Source organism: Nothobranchius furzeri, chromosome 7 (genome assembly GCF_043380555.1).
Source record: "Nothobranchius furzeri strain GRZ-AD chromosome 7, NfurGRZ-RIMD1, whole genome shotgun sequence".
NCBI lineage: Eukaryota > Metazoa > Chordata > Actinopteri > Cyprinodontiformes > Nothobranchiidae > Nothobranchius > Nothobranchius furzeri.
In genome coordinates, this window is record NC_091747.1 from 68,188,397 (window position 1) to 68,206,156 (window position 17,760).

Below are 17,760 nucleotides of genomic sequence, written 5' to 3' on the forward strand. Positions count from 1 at the left end.
CAACATTGAAGTTTTATCTCCACAAACAACAAGCCTGAAGAGTTGCTAATGCTAACAGTTAGCTTCTCTGAGTTAGACGTTCTCTGCCGTTTCTAGGACGCTAAACCAACAACAGCCTTCCCTGTAGCGTGCCAAGATGAGTGAGTCCATGAATGTTAAAGGGCAAACTGCAAGTTAGAGACTCCCATGAAATAAATGTTTATAGAAACATAGAAACTCGCCTAAAACCATTTTTTTTTTACACATACGTAAATTATTTAGAGAAATAACATGTGAGCAGCCTGGTTAAAAATAAAAGATATATATTTTTTAGGTTTAATAGATCTAGTTTATATTCATGACAACTCTGAGGGGGAGACCTTTTGGTAACTCTTCCATTTAGGTCAGGGGTGCCCAATCCTGGTCCTGGAGGGCCGGTATCCAGCAGGTTTTGTGGTTTTTCTGCTCCAACACACTTGATTAACTGGTTGAATCACCTGTGCAGCATCTCATCAGGCTCTGCAGAAGCCTGTTAATCACCTGCTGATTGAAATCAGGTGTGTTGAAAACTAAAACATGCTGGATACCGGCCCTCGAGGACCAGGATTGGGCACCCCTGATTTAGGTGAAACCGAATTATTAATGAGCATCAGAGTCACGTCAGAGCTAGTGCTAGCTGCAGGGAAAGGCCTCAGCCTCATGTTAACAGAGGTTCGGCCACTTTGACTCTTTGAAATTTTGTTGTGTCCTCTGTGCGTTCGTGTTTGGATGTTAGAATTATTTGGACAAAGAAGGCAAGCCGTGGTATTAATTGCATTAACTGACAGGGATATCCCATTCCGATATCGGAAGTAATTCGATATCAGCCCAAAAACACTATCGGATTTTATCAGACTGCATCAAAAATCTCCGATACAAGCAGTCAGTTCCTCTTTGAAATTAATTCCAGCAATTGTATCCAGCAGTGCCCAGAACCAGCGTGCAAATCCCACGTGATCGGAACAGTGCGTGTTAGCTAAGTAGAACGGAGCTATGCTAACCGCGTGGCAGTGTTAGTCCATAAAGGCCGGTTTGGCTCGGTAACATTTGCCTAGCCTGGCCTACCAGACTCGTCCTGCTTAATTCTACCAGAGAGCTAGTGTGGATACTCACAGGCAGAGAGGCACATGTGGGGCGGGACTAGCCAGCTCAAGAATAACCGCTCAGAAATATGTTGACTGTACCGTGTGACGATGTAGTTTTTTAGCTGTAGTCAAAAATGGAGTCTGGCAATGGCGCAACCGTTTTTCTTTAGAAGAAAGGCTTTTAGTTGTTCTTATTGTGGTTTTAAAGACACGTCCAAGTCATTTAGAACAGAGGGAAGAGCCAGACTGAACTCCGCTTCAGACAGCGTTTTATTGTTCATGAGAAACAGAGCAGTGGTGTGTGACATACGCTGCTCAGCGCCGACTGGCTCGGTCAGAATTCTGCTAGAACGCTTTTTACTGACCTGCAGAAACTCCAGGTCCAGTCTGCAGCACTGATCCAGTTTCCATGGTGGGAACCAACCAGTTGAGAAGTTTGTTGTGTTTTATATTTTATTTATTCAGCATCTTCCATTGATTCAGCTTTAGGATATCTTAGTTATCTTAAACAGTTTCTCTGAAACAATGGCCTGATTTGGGATTTTTTTCAGCTTGTTTCATACTCAAAACATTTTCAAGTACGTGTTCAGATATTTGAGCCAAGTGCTCTTTGGACATTTCTGCTCATTAGGTAGCCAATTATTCTCTCCATTAATCATCTAGTTTTAGGCTCTGTCACTATGGTTTAGGGACTTTTGCGGCTCAATCGTCTAATTCATTCAGCCAGTTTTGAATGTTTTGCTTAGTTTCAGCTTTCCTTCTGTTCTTAACTCATTCGCTGCCAGCGTTTCTCACCGTTTTTACTGTTTTTTAAGAGTCACAGAACGTTGCACGCTAGGATGATGTCGACGCCAAAACAACCAAAACAAAGGAGACTCACCTCTTACATCAGGAAGAATCCGCGCGCTTGGAGCGTTATCCGCTCTTTCATAATCCGTTGCTGAATTGTGATCGGCAGACGCTTTTGCGGTTCGCGCCTCACTTTTTTTTTTTACAGGAACGGCCCAAAATGATCTCCTAACACATGGATGTTCTGCTTCCTGATCACGTGACGTGTGACGTATGAGGACTGAGATGTTGGTTCTCTCAGCGCGGGGGCTCGTTCCGATGCTCAAACATTAAAAAAATGCAAATGACGACTTAAGTCGTCATTGGCAGTGAAGGAGTGAAGCAGCTTCAGCAGTCACTTTCAGCATTCAAACAGCATTACTGTGAGAAATGCTGTTTACCTAATATTAAAATCTAGATCAAATTAACTGAAGCCAACTATTTTTGTTTGTTTTACTGTGTTCTAACCCAGGAGAGGGGAACGTTTCTGGACTGTCCTGCAGGATGGGTTAAAGAATCAGATTGGGTCAGAACGACACAATGAACTTATAGAGATTATGCCGTCCTGTACTAAATATGAAATGATCATTTAGCCACACATCTTACCAAGAGTTTCCCTCATATTCTTGTACAGATTGATGGCGTCTGTATCCTTCATGAACTCTCTGACCACCTCACCCTGGTCGTTCTCCACCACCAAAACCTCTTCTGGTTTGGCCATGCGACTCACCATCAGCAGACGCACCTACAAGAGAAGCCAGAGGGAAGATGGTTTTCTGAGCGTGTGACTGACTGAAGCACCACTGCATGTGACAAAGGGCAGAAATCGGCTAATCTGATTTAATCCCATCAACAAACACCCATGAATAAGGGCTGTGATATCGGACAATATAAGATAGTTAAGGGTTGTATTGTGATGACAATCTACCAAAGCTTGGAGAACATAGAACCATCTATTTGCATTCCATCACTCCTCTGTGTCATTTTTTTTGTTCCCCAACTGAGTCGTGCTATTTGCTAGACTGCTTCTGTCAGCACAACAGACACATCAATGAACCAACCAGAGCAGGTTTTAGGCAGCATGTTGAGTTTGTTGAGCCGGGGTGCTTGCTGAAGCCGAGGAAAATAATATAAAAGCCAATGTATAAAGAAGCGGACGTGAACAACCATGAATCGTGGAGGAAGAAAACCATAATCAACTATAGTACTAGTACTAGCCACTAGCTTGCTCCATCTCTAAGCAGTCATTACATGTATTCTCATGTCTGCCTGGTTAGGGAACCTCTGGGACAACGTTCTGCTCTAAACATTGCATTTGGTTTTGTGAAGTTTATTACTTGAGAATGTTCATTTGTGTTTGAGCGAGTCTCTTCACCGTGGCTGCCGACTGGAATTCTGTTTGTCCTATTTGTGTGGAGAGACAGGCCAAACCCCTTCTCCCAGCAGCAGATCCAAACTACTGGGAGTGTAATCCTCTGGTGGTGGACGCAAATGCATCATGAACTTAGCTCAACAAGATAGATTTTTTTCTGTGGACAAGAAATAATAACTGGTAACTAGACAGAATTTTAAGTATTTTACATGATTTAGACATTTATCTATAGCCGTTTTTACAAAACGCTAAAACAGCCTTTTTAAAATGCTGAAGTGGCATCAAGGAGCCTTAGGTCGTCTATAAGTGGTGAGACCGTGGCAGTAATGTTACGCAATCATGTCCCTTTCACAAATGATAATGTTAAACTTAAGAGTTTAGAGTACCTAAATTATATTTTCCTTCAAATGCTGGTTTCACTTATTTTTATTTACCTTCACACCATCTGGTAAGCTTCGTCATCGCTGCCAATGTTTGGTTTGTTTGTTTTGTGTGGTGTCGCCCCGTCCCATTAAATATGGAACAGTCTCAGTGACTATAGGCGCATCAGAGCCAGCATCTGCAGAGACATCAGTGCGTTTACATGCAGCCAGTAACCCTTTTAAAACCCGAATATTCACTATTAACCCGGTTCCGCAGGTCCGTGTAAACACCGCCAGAAACCCGGATATGCTCATAACCGGGTTATTAAAACCCCGGTTACTACACCTGGGGTAACCCTTTTCTAACCCGAATGTTTGGTCGTGTAAACGCATATCGGGATATCCCCATCAAAGCGTGTGTTCTGCGCATGCTCTGTTCGCAAGGAATCTTGGTCTTTTGAGTAGCGAGACGTCTTGTATGCGCCAGAACTCCGGAAGTAAACAACAAGTTGGGAGCAACATGGCGAGTCGCGGCACAGCACCACACTTTTAGTGACGAGGAAACTAAAGCGCAAACAAACGCGGTCGCTATCTCTTCCGAACTGGGAAACATGTTGTTTTCACGGATATCGGAACAAGAAGAACCGGAAATGACGCATATTGCGTCTGTACGTAGTCCATACGTCCTGACGCTACCCCAACGTCCGCATTTACATCGGGTTATGCAAGTTAGGGGTAACTCTTTCTATTTATGCTTGTAAACGGGTTATTCTGATCAACTCAGAAACCCGAATACCGACCTTAACCCGATCATAACCCGGATATTGGCTGCATGTAAACGTAGTCAGTAGCTTCTTTCAGCCTCTGCCACCTTACACCGGGTACAGAACAGTCTCATTATATATGTAAATGTGTAATCTCTGTGGTCATCAAGTGATTTAATTCTAAAATATTTAACCCTACAACATCTACACAGCACCTACAACCTACTACCTACCAGCAGCACTGCCACCCCAGACCTGGAATACACATCTCAATCCACAGAATTAAGAGTTTTGTGGATTATATGGCTCTTGTGTGTTAATCCCAACTCCACCCTCTATGTGGTTTCTCCAGGAAGGACAAAAGGGGCGACACATCTGGCTACTTTGCAGGAGATGCTCGGGTCAGAGGCTGAACAGGAGGCAGAGAGATGAACGGTTTGATACCATGATGCAGTTCTGTGAGCTGACAGAGAGGGAGTCTAAAGAACATCCAGCTCAGGAGGAGCCAGCCACCAGCAGAAGCTCATGGAGAGTCTCTAGTCTGCAGTGAACACGTTAGCAGATAAAAGTGAACTTGTGACTACACGTGCACAAAGCATGTGCACATGTGAACAGTTATTGTTGCACTGACATACTTGAGTTTGTGGCAGGCATGTTAATAAATGAGTCCGAAGTATTCTTTGTCTCTGAGTGATGTCAGCTAGATGTAGTTTGGTCACCAAATTTGAACTATTGGCTCACATTAAACCTTTCTAATACTCAGGTGTGTAATCTACTCCAGTTACTCCGGTGTGTAATCCACTCCAGTTACTCCGGTGTGTAATCTACTCCAGTTACTCAGCTCTATAATAGTCCAGATTACAGCAGGAAGTGGATCACATTCAGAGATGTTGGGACACTTAAAGCTCGCGCTCGCGCACGCACACACACACACACACACACACACACACACACACACACACTACTTTCTACGTTTTAACCTCATGTGGCACATTTTAGAACGTCTCATCCTTTTTCTAAGCCATCAGTCACAGATGACACCTTCAGTGATGCTCTGTAACCTTAGGGGCTTGCTGCAGGTTTCTTAGTGACTTCAATACTCACGCAAAGCTTAGAGTCAGGTAATGGGATATTTATTTAGCATGTAAACATCACTTTGAACAGTGTGACAACTTCCAAAGGAACATTTCATCTTTAATAGTGTGAATTCATGTCTACACGCATGTTCTCTCGGATAAACGTCCAACATGGCTGTGGATATTGGTTGTTTTCACTCTTCTCTGGACTCTCACTGAGGTTAGGAAGCACGCAGCAGCTGTTTTTGAACTACAGCAGATACGTTTTGTCCATTCTCTCCAGGGCAGGCTTCAGGTGGAGACAGACATATAAGGTTTGTCTGGACAGACGGAAATTCTCCATCAGTAAAACTTCTTCACATCCAGACTCTGTGCCTGTCTAGCAGCCTCGATGTGATACCTGTGATTTGATCACTCATCAAAAGTATTCTCGTTAAGCAGGTAATGAGCACAGTTGCCTCATGAGTCCGGTTAGCTTAGCCGTGAGTTTAGCTTCATGGTGTTATTCAGACACTTAACAAATCGCACTGTCGCAGGCAGTTTCTTCATGCCCTCCTCCAAAAGGTTGGTGTGCGAATGCAATCTGAAAAGGTTCCAGGGTTTCCTTTGTCTCCTAGGAACTTTTAGTTATAATTAATGTATAATTATTTAAATTCCATCTAGGGTCATTCATAATATTACCAGTTATTGTATTTTGCCAATTAAAAGTCATCTTCCACGTTAAGCTAACTTCACAATGTAGTTGCATCCACTAAACAGAGGATGTTCATGTGTTCATCAGCATGAAGTTATTGAAGTTATCAAAGCAAACATGGCTGGAATCTCAGTTTTACCTGTAATCTTGTTATTATTCTCTAAGTGTGTGTGCTGCTGTAATAGTGAATGTACCCACTGTGGGACTAATAAATAGAGGTGTGAATCTTCACTTGTCTCCCGATTCGATTACGATTATTGGGTCAATGATTCAATTCAATTCGATATCCCGATGCATCACGATTATTTCATATTGATTTGTTTTCATCGATAAATAGAAGATGTCAGATAATTGATTTTTATTTATATTTATTTATCAAAAACGTAATCGACACAACCTGCCATCCCTCAAAAGCTCTCCATTCCCAACAGGTTAGGACAAAACATTTAAACATTAAAGAAGATTTAACAAAGTAAAACATCTGTTTCCTGGTTCAACACCACGCCTCAGGCAGAGAAAAACACGCTTTACAAAATCTCGCAAAATCTTAATAAGTACTGAAAACCTACAGGACACATAATGTAATAATAAAATCCATAATGGGTTCATATATGAGTGTTTAATGTCTCTGAGCAGCTCTAGAGTCAGATATTTATGCCACAGTTGAAGGATGTCAGAAATAACACCAAATGAAATGTTTGACTTAGTTTATTTTATTTGAACCCAGTGGTTCGTTTCTGAAATGTTGGAGAATGAATCAAGTTCTGTTTGATGCAGAAAATAATAAAACATAAAACAAATTCTACACTTCCAATAATATTTAAGATGTGTGCTTAATTCTTCCTGATAATAACACCAGCAGAAGGCTGTGGGCTGGATTAGGATTAAATTACCCAGCTGATGGATCTCCTTCACTAACCAGCTAACTACAAACCTTTCCACTAACCTGTCCTGTGTGACCCTCATGTCCATGCTGTCTCTGGAGGAGCAGATAGGAGACAAGACCTCCTGTAACTTAAGATGGACCAAAGCTTCCTCCCAGTTTCTCTTGAAGCTGAATTTAACATCAGTTTATCTTCACCGTTTCAGCATTACGGCAAATTGACAGCACTGTTGTTAAAATGGCTTCTGTCAGAGTCGTGTCCTTGAACAAGACACTTAACTGTCCTTGTCTGCTGGTCCTGGTTAGAGAGACTGGTTGTGCCTGTGTAAAAATAAAAGCTTGATAAAAGCTGGTTTATTTTTCATTTGGGTAGGAATGGACCGTATGGTCTAAAATCTATATCACAATATACCATTTATTATTTTGTTCTGTTCATTTATGTCAAACTGACTGATTTTGAACATCCTCACATCACAGATGAATTACTGCAGAAAATATACTCACCTGAAGGATTATTAGGACCACCACACTAATATGGTGTTTGACCCCCTTTCACCTTCAGAACTGCCTTAATTCTACGTGGTGTTGATTCAACAAGGTGCTGAAAGCATCTTTAGAAATGTTGGTCCATGTTGGTAGGATAGCATCTTGCAGTTGATGGAGATGTGTGGGACGCACATCCAGGGCACGAAGCTCCCGTTCCACCACATCCCAAAGATGCTCTATCGGGTTGAGATCTGGTGACGGTGGAGGCTGTTGTAGTAGAGAACTCATCGTCATGTTCAAGAAACCAATCAGAAATGATTGGAGCTTTATGACATGGTGCATTATCCTGCTGGAAGTAGCCATCAGAGGATGGTACATGGTGGTCATGAAGGGATGGACATGGTCAGAAACAATGCTCAGGTAGCTCGTGGCATTTAAACCATGCCCAGTTGGCACTAAGGGGCCTAAATTGTGCCAAGAAAAATCCCCCACACCATGACACCTCCACCACCAGCCTGCACAGTGGTAACAAGGCATGATGGATCCATGTTCTCATTTTGTTTACGTCAAATTCTGACTCTACCGTTTGAATGTCTCAACAGAAATCGAGACTCATCAGACCACGCAATATTTTTCCAGTCTTCAACCGTCCAATTTTGGTGAGCTGGTGCAAGCTGTAGTCACTTTTTCCTGTTTGTAGTGGAGATGAGTGGAACCCGGTGGGGTCTTCTGCTGTTGTAGCCCATCCGCCTCAAGTTTGTGCGTGTTGGCTTCACAAATGCTTTGCTGCTCTGTGGCCTTGAAGTGCTTTCCTCAGTTTATTCGTCCCCCCTGCCCCACGAGTGCTAGCATTAGCAACTCAAATACATTGCTGAAGCTCCTCCAGACTTGTCATTTGTGGAGATAAAAACATCCATGTCCCCAAGCAGAGTTAGTTGTAGAGTCACGTTGTTTTTATCCAATCTAAGGCAAGATGTCTAAATGTCAAGAAATAAGACTCCAAATCCTCCATTTGAAGCACAGCTCTGATGTCGCAAACTGGTCCTGGTGGGCCAGTGGTGTGTGAGCTTTTTTGTGCCCAGAGTTCTGCCCGCAAGGCATTAATTCCAACTAGAGACCACCGCAAATGTATTGATTAAACGAGTCATCCACACCTTAAAGGCCTAATTTTGGCTAAATTAAATGAATGACTTAATGCCCTTTAATGACTTGCAGAAACTGTTGACTGACCTGGGAGAGCACGGGCAAGTAGAGGTGTCTTCGAGGAGGGACGTCAGACAACAACGGAGTGCTGGAAGTGGAGAATGGACTCTCCCTGTAGAGTTCTGCTGCCAAGTGGTTCCAGTACTCCAGACATATCTTAAAGATCTCCGTCTCCTCCACCTCGGACACCAGCAGCATGTAGTGTAGGGCCTGACAAGAGAACATGGTGATGAGTTCAGATTTAATTACTCTAGGTGGAGTAACTAAAGGATAATGGATCGGACTTCTTGCTCCATCGAGTAACTTGTGATGTTTACCAAAATAAGTCCCATTTATGTTGTAATAATGCTGGCATTTTGAGGCTCTTTTGGTTGGGCTGAGGTGTGTTTTGGGTAATAAAAAAAAGTTATTGAGCGAGAAACACTATACATAGAAAACACTTGGTTGTATGACTGGTTATTCTTACATTATTTTCTGCTCTTTTAGAAACAAACACTACCCAAGAAAAAAAATAAACACGGGGGAGTGGTGGGGCTACGCATATTAAATTGGTACAACACTTAAGCTATTTCTGAAGAGCACTACGAAGTATGAGCACTAGGAGGATCAGTACACAGTGTAAGGTAACCTGTTCGCTCCAGAGACAACTCATCTGCAAAATGGTGGCCTGACCTTTATATATATATATATATATATATATATATATATATATATATATATATATATATATATATATATATACATATATGTGTGTGTGTGTGTGTGCGCAATAAATAAATAATTGAGCAGAAAGGGTCTGATGCTGCCCTCTTACCTCCATGAGTGTCTCACGCAGGTTGGGCCTTTTTTCGATGAGCTGGCCATGTTCTTTTAGGAATGTACACAAAAACAGACTCAGGTTCTGAATAAAGTTCTGCTCATCGTCCTTCCCATTGGCAAATGCCAATTTGATATTGGTGTTCAGCGGCAGCATCTGATCAAACAAGAACTCACTTAGATTCAGTGGGTATCATCCAGAGTGTGCAGGATATGGCAGGTTGGACTCAAAAGAACGTGGTACCTGTTTGAGCTGACACATGGTGAGGGTGAACTGGTTGACAAATTGCTCCTCGTACTGGTTGACGCTTACTCCAGCGATCTCTGTCAGACATTTCAATGTAACGTTGCGAAACATGGGCACGTTCAAAAACTGAAACAAAAAACCAAAACCAGAGTTTTGACATCGGGTCTATAGCCAGACTGGAAATCTGCTTCCAGTTTATATGACAGAAGTTAAAACTCCACAAAAACTAAAAATCTCTCCAACATTTCTAATAAGTGCCATTGCCCATCTCAGCAGACGTTCCTTGATGTGGGGTGAATCCGTTTTTATTTATTTATTTTACCTTGTAGACAAGCGTGCTGATAAGTTTGGTCTCAAAAATGTATCCCAAAGGAATCCAGTTCAAGAACCGCAGCAGAGTCTCCAGCGTGGCGTGGACCAGCGGTGCATTTTGAGAGTTTTCCTGAAGACACACAGGGTAGAATTCATGGTGAGCCTTACTGAACAACAAACCAAAACGCCCAACGCGTGCATCACGAAGCAGGATTAGTGTCCCAGAAAGGTTAGTTCAGATTTAGGACTTTCACCACCACAAAGCTAGTGCCCATGAACCAGGTCAGTCACCTGGTGACCAATACAAAACCTGTTCATGATCACATGATGTGTTTAACTAATATCAGCACCAGTCCAGAGCATGTTTTCAGTGGTGGATTTCTGCACGTACAATAGCTGGCAGGGTTATGGGCTTTATCTGCCCGAACAAGCGTCTCCTGCAGCACATTAATTACATCATACCTGTTTGTTCTACTTGTAGTACATAACAATGTAAACATGATTCAGGGTCTCATCAAACTCAGCTCCGGTTTATGACTGGTCCTCTAGTATCAGTTCTACGATTGTTCATTTCTAGTGATATGTGCCAGAAGAAAATCGGGTCTTGTTGAACCCGCCTTTGGCCCGGAGGGAAGAGACTTACCATCACAAACTGGCACAGCTGGAATATCTGCGAAAACTCGTTGCACATGCTACAAGACGAGAGAAGATGATTGTTACGGAGAGCAGGGATCATGCCTTAGACACAAATCATTTCATACATGTTTTTAATACATATTCATGCATTTCAAGTATTAATTTATTATTTGTTTTTGATAACACCCAGCTTTTGAGAGAAATAGCTATGGCATTGAAATACCTCATTGAAGACCAATGAGATAAAGGCTAGCCAAGCAGAAAACAGATTGCCAGTCTAAAATTCCTGGCAATCTGTTCATTCCATACTAAAACCATTTTGATAAACCTTCCATTAACGACACATTACACAGATTCCTTCATTTACTCATTTGATGACAAGAATAAACTGAAGAAACTCAGAATCATCTAATAGTCGAACAGGAACTTAGGATTTCAACTAGAAGAGCTGTGCAACCACAACATGGTTTGATTTTGCATGGTTGACCGTAACAAGGTTCTAAATAAGAAGAAATGGGAGTAAGACAAAATATTTTCTGAGCAGCAATTAATTGAAAACCACATAAATACATATTTATGGATTCATGTCATTTTCTGTCAGGTAGTCACATGGTTATGATGGTCTGATGGCAAAGGCAAAAAAAGAAAGAAAGAAAAGCCATTCCTATTTAATAGTAGACAGTATTGCACGGTACAAATGGTAAAATATATAATCAGTATGATTTTGGCCTATGATGTAAAGATATTTACTACCGGCTAACCGGACAAGCTTGCTGATGATGTCATCGAGGAGCATGACAGTTTAAAGCTTCAAAGGAGAAACATGGCCGACAATGCTTCCATTTTTGCATGAATATTGTCAATCTGCGTCACCACTAGACGAATCGCAGCAGCTGCTGTTGCAGAGTGCATGGATGAAGACATGCTTGTAAAGAAATCAGACTGATCAAGTTGGGACACATGAATATTTTCCTCATAAACACCAAACGCTGATCTTATCGGCTGGAACAGCGCTACGAAAAATAGATTAGACAAGATGCACAGCTCACTGATCAGTGAGCTCAGTGTGGTTCGCTGAGCTCCAGTACCACCTATCCTGCCCCCGCTAGCACTAACACTTTTATAACTAAGCAAACTTCTTGAACACCACAGAACTGACGGTTTGGGCTTTACAAGAACACCAAACATGGAACGTTTTAAGAAGGTTGCTATGGAAACTTTTGTTCTCTGATCAGAAGAAGTTTAACGTCAATGGTCCTGATGTTTTACAACATTACTGGCATGACAAGCAGATCCCACCTCAGATGTTTTCTATACGCCACATTGGAGCGGGGGCAATAATGGTTTGTGTTTTTTCCTTCAGGGGAGCTTCAGGAAGTGCAGGGGGATCAGATGGCTGCTGGCTATGTCCAGATGTTGCAGAGAGCAGTGCTCATGACTGAGGACCCTTGTTAGCGCTGTCACTATTGGGTTTTTCTACAGGACACAATGTTGACATGACAAGGGTCAAATCATGCGGACAAAGAGCTTTCTCTGTCGCCGGTCCTAAACTGTGGAACGAACTTCCAGTCACAGTTGGACTGGCATCCACCTTGGCAGATTTTAAGTCTAGACTAAAGACACACTATTTTACTCTTGCTTTTAATAGTTAGCCGTTAGTTTGGTTTTTACTACTCTTATTTTACCATCCATTGTAAGGTTTTTATTGGTACTTTTTTATCGGCTTCTCTTTTTTATTGTTGGTTGTATTTCATAGTACTGTTTTATGTTTTCTATCTCTGTTTTGGGCTCGACACACGGGAGGCGACATCGCCTCTCCTCCATTCATTTTCAATGAGACGTGCGCGACAAAGCGATAATCGCGGGTCTCCCTCCTACCAAGCGAAACGTGAAAAACGTGCGTGTGAAGTTTTGCGCTCGTGCACGTGTCGTGCACGGACGACCCAGCGACGCGATCCCAGAAAGTTGAAACATTTTCAACTTTTCATCGCTGTCGCTCGGACGAGGACCAATCAACGGAGGTTTCATTCACTGACCAATGAGCGGACATAATGCTCCGCACATCTCAGAAGCAAACATGGAGGAGAAGTTGATTATTATTATGTTTTATAGTAAAATCAGAAGTAAGATTTCACATAACTCTAGCAGCACCTTGTGAAACATCATATCTACCACTTTTTTTTAACTCTGAACAGCTTAAATAACCTTAATTCCCTCCAACCTGACACAGCCAAACAAAACAACGGAAGTTTCGATTTCGCCACGGAACAGAACGCGTAGACGGCTTTGCCGCTGACCGCTGCGGCGGATCGCCTCCCGTGTGTCAGGTTATAAAAGCGACAGCGACAAATTTCGCTGATCGCGGTCGTTTGTCGCCTCCCGTGTGTCGAGCCCATTATTGTGCGACTGTTCAGCACTTTGGTCAGCCGTATGGCTGTTTTTAAAGTGCTATATAAATAAAGGTGGCATGGTATGGTTACATGTTACAAAGCCGCCAATATTTTTCAAATACTGGGCACCATCCCATCCATTTTCAACAACATTTTGAAGGATTTTTCTACAGATTAATGGTTTAAAAACTACACATTGTCACTTTAATATGTCCTGTTGCTATTGGAAATGTTAACATTTGAACTTGTTTTTTTCTGGCCTCCACTTGATTGTGAACATGCCACCTTTCTTGACTGTACTATTTTACCATCTAGTTCTGCTGGTTTCCATTTTGACTCCATGGCACATAGATGACCACATTGTTTGCCAGTAAAATGTGTTCAAGCTGCAACGCACGCTTTAAGCGATACCTCAAATCAGTAAGTTATTTGAGGAATTTATTCAAACCATTCGAGTATTCGTTTCAGCACTAACACACCTTTTAAGACCCAGATATCAAATTTCAAGACCTTGTAAGGTATTATTTCATAAATTCAATGCTTTTAGGACTTTGAGACCTTGTATGAACCCTGCTCTGAGTGACCAAATATAATCAGAATTATAATTAAATGTTTTTTCAGTGAAGTTGATCTTTAACCCACAAACACTTCCTTTTAATGAAGACAGCATCTTTAAAACACTGACCTGTCTTTGAGATGTTTGGCCTTCACTTGGGTCATCTGGCCACTGGAGAAGTCAAACACCTCCTCGCTAAGAAGCTTCAGGATGATCATGTTGTTCTGACAGAGGCTCTCGCTGGTCCGACTGGCTCCAACAATATCACTGATGAAGGTGGGCCAGTGTTTGGGCCATTCTTGTTTCAGAATCTTCACCAACAGAGAACACAAGCACATTACGTCACCAGCATTGTCACTTCGGTTCTGACATGTTCTCTTTAGACGGGACGCTTACCTGGACAAGGATCATGTTCAGCTTGGAAATGTACACGCCCTCTTTCTGCAAAACAGAAACACAAACTTAAACATAAAGAAGAACAAAGATCAACAATCTTTTTGGCTTTCTTTTAACATACAATGATGATACAAACGCAGCACCATGCACACATACCTCCGATCACTGTGATTGGAGGGAGGTGGCAAGCAGGACACACAGGAAGTGAGCAGCAATCCGTTTTGAAATTTAATCAGCAATCGGACTTCGTATGAACTTCTATATTATATAACAATAATTTGATTTAGCTTAGTCCGAATTGTATTTTTAATAGTCAAAAATGCTGATGATGACATCAGCATCCATGTTGTTACTAGTAGAAATTATAATTAAGGATATCCATTATAACAAGTGTTCTAGTAGGAATAGAGTTTGAGAAATCTCAGACTCCCTAAAAACCTAAGGTGACCTTTTTAACACTTTTTAGGCGGACTGGAAATGTAATATAGATATCTATAATTCGATTGTTCCTAGTAGAAATTAACAATCCTGGGGCAACATTTATCAACCGTACTCACGCACAGATATGTGCGTACTTTGTGAATAGGAACACATTTGCGCATTGTATGATAACAATTTTTTACACGTGCGCGGAAACGTTCTTAAATAAAAGGAAACCTCAGACCATGCATATGAACCAAGCCCCCACAATTCGGGGCATTTTAGGTCACTGCTGCTCTTGCACTAGCTGAGCTTAGATTTTAACATGAACTGTTTAACCATGACATTTAAATGTAATAGGGTAAAACCCAGTGCATTTAACATAATGCTGCATTTTTGAAAATGGGTTGAAATATAACATGTTGGTGGAGCTGGGTTCAGACTATCGGTATGGTCTCCCTCCCTGCAGCTCGGCGCATCTCTTATCGCAGCGGCGCTTGTCTGCTGCGCGGCTGCCGGCTTGCGGAGCTCTCGGATGGAGACCTCCGTGTTCCACCCGTTTTTACCAGCGGTCAGCCCGGCGTACCTCTGACTCAGAAGCTCCGGTGTTGTGCACAGTTAACTCCGCTTGTAGCTAGGTAGCTACCTCCGTTAGCTTAGCTCCCACCTCCGCGTTAGCTTTGGGTTAGCTTGTAGCTACATTGCTTCAGTGTGACGGGTGTCGTCATTTGATCCCAGCCTTACAGCCCCACCCTCAGCTCCACCACTTTTCCCTTTTGTGGAATCGTCTGGGCTTGATGGAACCTAGGGCTGGGCGATATGGCCTCAAATCTATATTGCGATATAATCTGAATCATGTGCGGTGACGATATATATTGCAATATATTTTTCCTCTGTTTATATATGTCAAAATGGCTTTTAAATATCCTCATGTGGCAAATTTATGCCACTTGAGACATATAGGCCTCCTCCTCCGCCCACTCCATGCTTGCAGTCACTGCCATTCTGTTGCCCCAGTGTCAGCAGGGTGCACATCTTCGTGAGGTCGTGTTATCGCGGTATTGCGATATAGCCAAAAATTCTAACGTTACCCAATTTTATATCGTTTCTACCTTACATCGTTTATATTGCCCACCCCTAATGGAACCTGTGACACGGTCAAAATGGCGGTGGTGGCCACCTCCCATTTTGGCACAAAAACGTATAATTGCAGTCTATGGAAACCCATTGTCCAGTATATATGTCGATGGTATGAACAGCATCTACTGGTAGAACGAGGGAACCACAACACCAAAGGTCTCGGTAATCCAAACGTTCCTCATTCACAGATTATTTTACCCATAAAGTAATTATTTAAGTGGAAAACTGAGTCACACAAAAGTTCCTAAAACATCCGACGGTGATCTGACATTGTAGACTGGATTTTCATGTTTGTAATCACAATTTTTACCCTTCCCATTTTAATGGCGTTCTAATAGTTAAATCATTAACATAATTTTTAATTTGATATAATTTTACGTTTGTCCTTGTGAAACGCCTCGTGATTTTGCTTCAGACGTGCTAGATAAAGTTTCGTATTAAGGACTCGTCAGAGCTGCTTTCTGGAGTAAACGCGGTCCTGTGAGCATGCTGACAGGAGATCCATCTGGAGCTGTGCTGGGATTTGGGACCCTTTGTGGAGCAAAAGAAAAACCACCCAAATCCAACTCCAGTCCATGTTCTATTGTGTTTATGCTGTAGCTTAGCTGTAGTTAGCATTAGCATTGAGTCCCAGCAAAGCTTTTAGTATTATGATTATTGAGTTCCAGTAGCTTGGCTGTTAGCTTTTGTAGTTAAGTGTTTTTACATGCGACTCTTTCAGCAACTTGATGGAGGTTGAACCGGGTTATGCTGGTCTGAAGAGCGTTTCACAAATTAGTCCAAGCCGTTCCAGTAATTAGCCCGATCCCGCTGACTGCTGCTTCCCCAAAATTGAGATTCTGGGCCCAATCTGAGGTGAGTAAGCGAAATAATTACTTTTAACAGCTTCTAAAGGTCGTTCCCTACCTGTAATTGCAGCTATAACCCCAAATGAGTGAGTCATATGATATAGCTAATATCAGTCCACACTGCCATCAGGCTCAGAGCGAGTGTTGTGTGTGAGATAATGCTCGTCACAGACGGGTTCGGGTTGAGTTTTTGTGCCAGTTAATCTCAGCACTGATGCTCCTGCAGCAGAGATGGCCCGGCTCTGAACTGGTGCCGAGTCCGGCTCTCATTAGAACATGTTCGCCCTCTCGGTTCACCAGGCAACGCCTACTAATGTTGCATTTTTCAAAATTGCATTTTAGATGTCTTCATTCGCCCCCAGCGCATTAGTTTCTACTGAGGAAGGTGCTTACCAAAGTAAACAACACATTTGGTCAAGCTTTTTCACAACAACAGACACAAGGTAATGAAAATATAAATATAACAAAAATAAATTTTAATATAAAATCAGGTAGGTTAGAACTAGTAATCCCACGTTATTCGTTTTTAATTGTACGCCGGCTGTTGTAACTGTAGGCAGCACAAAAACAGGCAAAGTTGCTCTCTCTGCATTGAATTTGAAGCGTGAGGAGACCCATCCAATGTGAAGGCGACGCTGTTACGCTCTTTAGCGCCAAAAGGGGCGTCTATGTACTCTCATGTCTATGGTTTCAGCCACTGAGTGTGGAACTTACTCATCAGGATTGATGGAAAGTTGTGCAAAACTAAAATAAAATACAACAACACTATCGGGCTGTGCAGTGGTTAGAACTGTTGCCTTGCAGCAAGAAGGTCCTGGGTTCGCTTCCCGGCCTGGGATCTTTCTGCATGGAGTTAGCATGTTCTCCCTGTGCATGCGTGGGTTCTCTCCGGGTACTCCGGCTTCCTCCCACAGTCCAAAAACATGGCTGTTAGGTTGATTGGTCTGTCCAAATTGTCCTTAGGTGTGTGTGTGTGTGTGTGTGTGTGCATGATTGTTTGTCTTGTGTGTCTCTGTGTTGCCCTGCGATGGACTGGCTCTCCGTCCACGGTGTACCCCGCCTGATTGCCCGTTGACCGCTGGAGATAGGCACCAGCCCCCCGCGACCCTGGGTGGACAAAGCGGGTTCAAAAAATGGATGGATGGACAACAACACTATCACCATGCGACAGCACCATAAAGGTTTCCATCCTGGGTTAGATGAAAAGATGACAAGGGCTGTTCCTCCT

The 17,760-nt window shown here is 42.5% G+C and overlaps 1 protein-coding gene across 1 annotated transcript in view; it reads right to left on the reverse strand.

Moving 5' to 3' along the window:
- LOC107382368 (exportin-1) overlaps positions 1 to 17,760 on the reverse strand; it is a 34,365-nt gene that overhangs the window by 9,265 nt on the left and 7,340 nt on the right. The window contains exons 6-13 of the mRNA XM_015954486.3: positions 14,125 to 14,169; positions 13,858 to 14,039; positions 10,790 to 10,838; positions 10,157 to 10,276; positions 9,832 to 9,960; positions 9,586 to 9,744; positions 8,799 to 8,981; positions 2,538 to 2,676 (exon numbers count right to left, since the gene is read on the reverse strand). Coding sequence (XP_015809972.1) covers positions 2,538 to 2,676; positions 8,799 to 8,981; positions 9,586 to 9,744; positions 9,832 to 9,960; positions 10,157 to 10,276; positions 10,790 to 10,838; positions 13,858 to 14,039; positions 14,125 to 14,169 — 1,006 coding nt within the window. The remainder of the gene's footprint in view (positions 1 to 2,537; positions 2,677 to 8,798; positions 8,982 to 9,585; positions 9,745 to 9,831; positions 9,961 to 10,156; positions 10,277 to 10,789; positions 10,839 to 13,857; positions 14,040 to 14,124; positions 14,170 to 17,760) is intronic.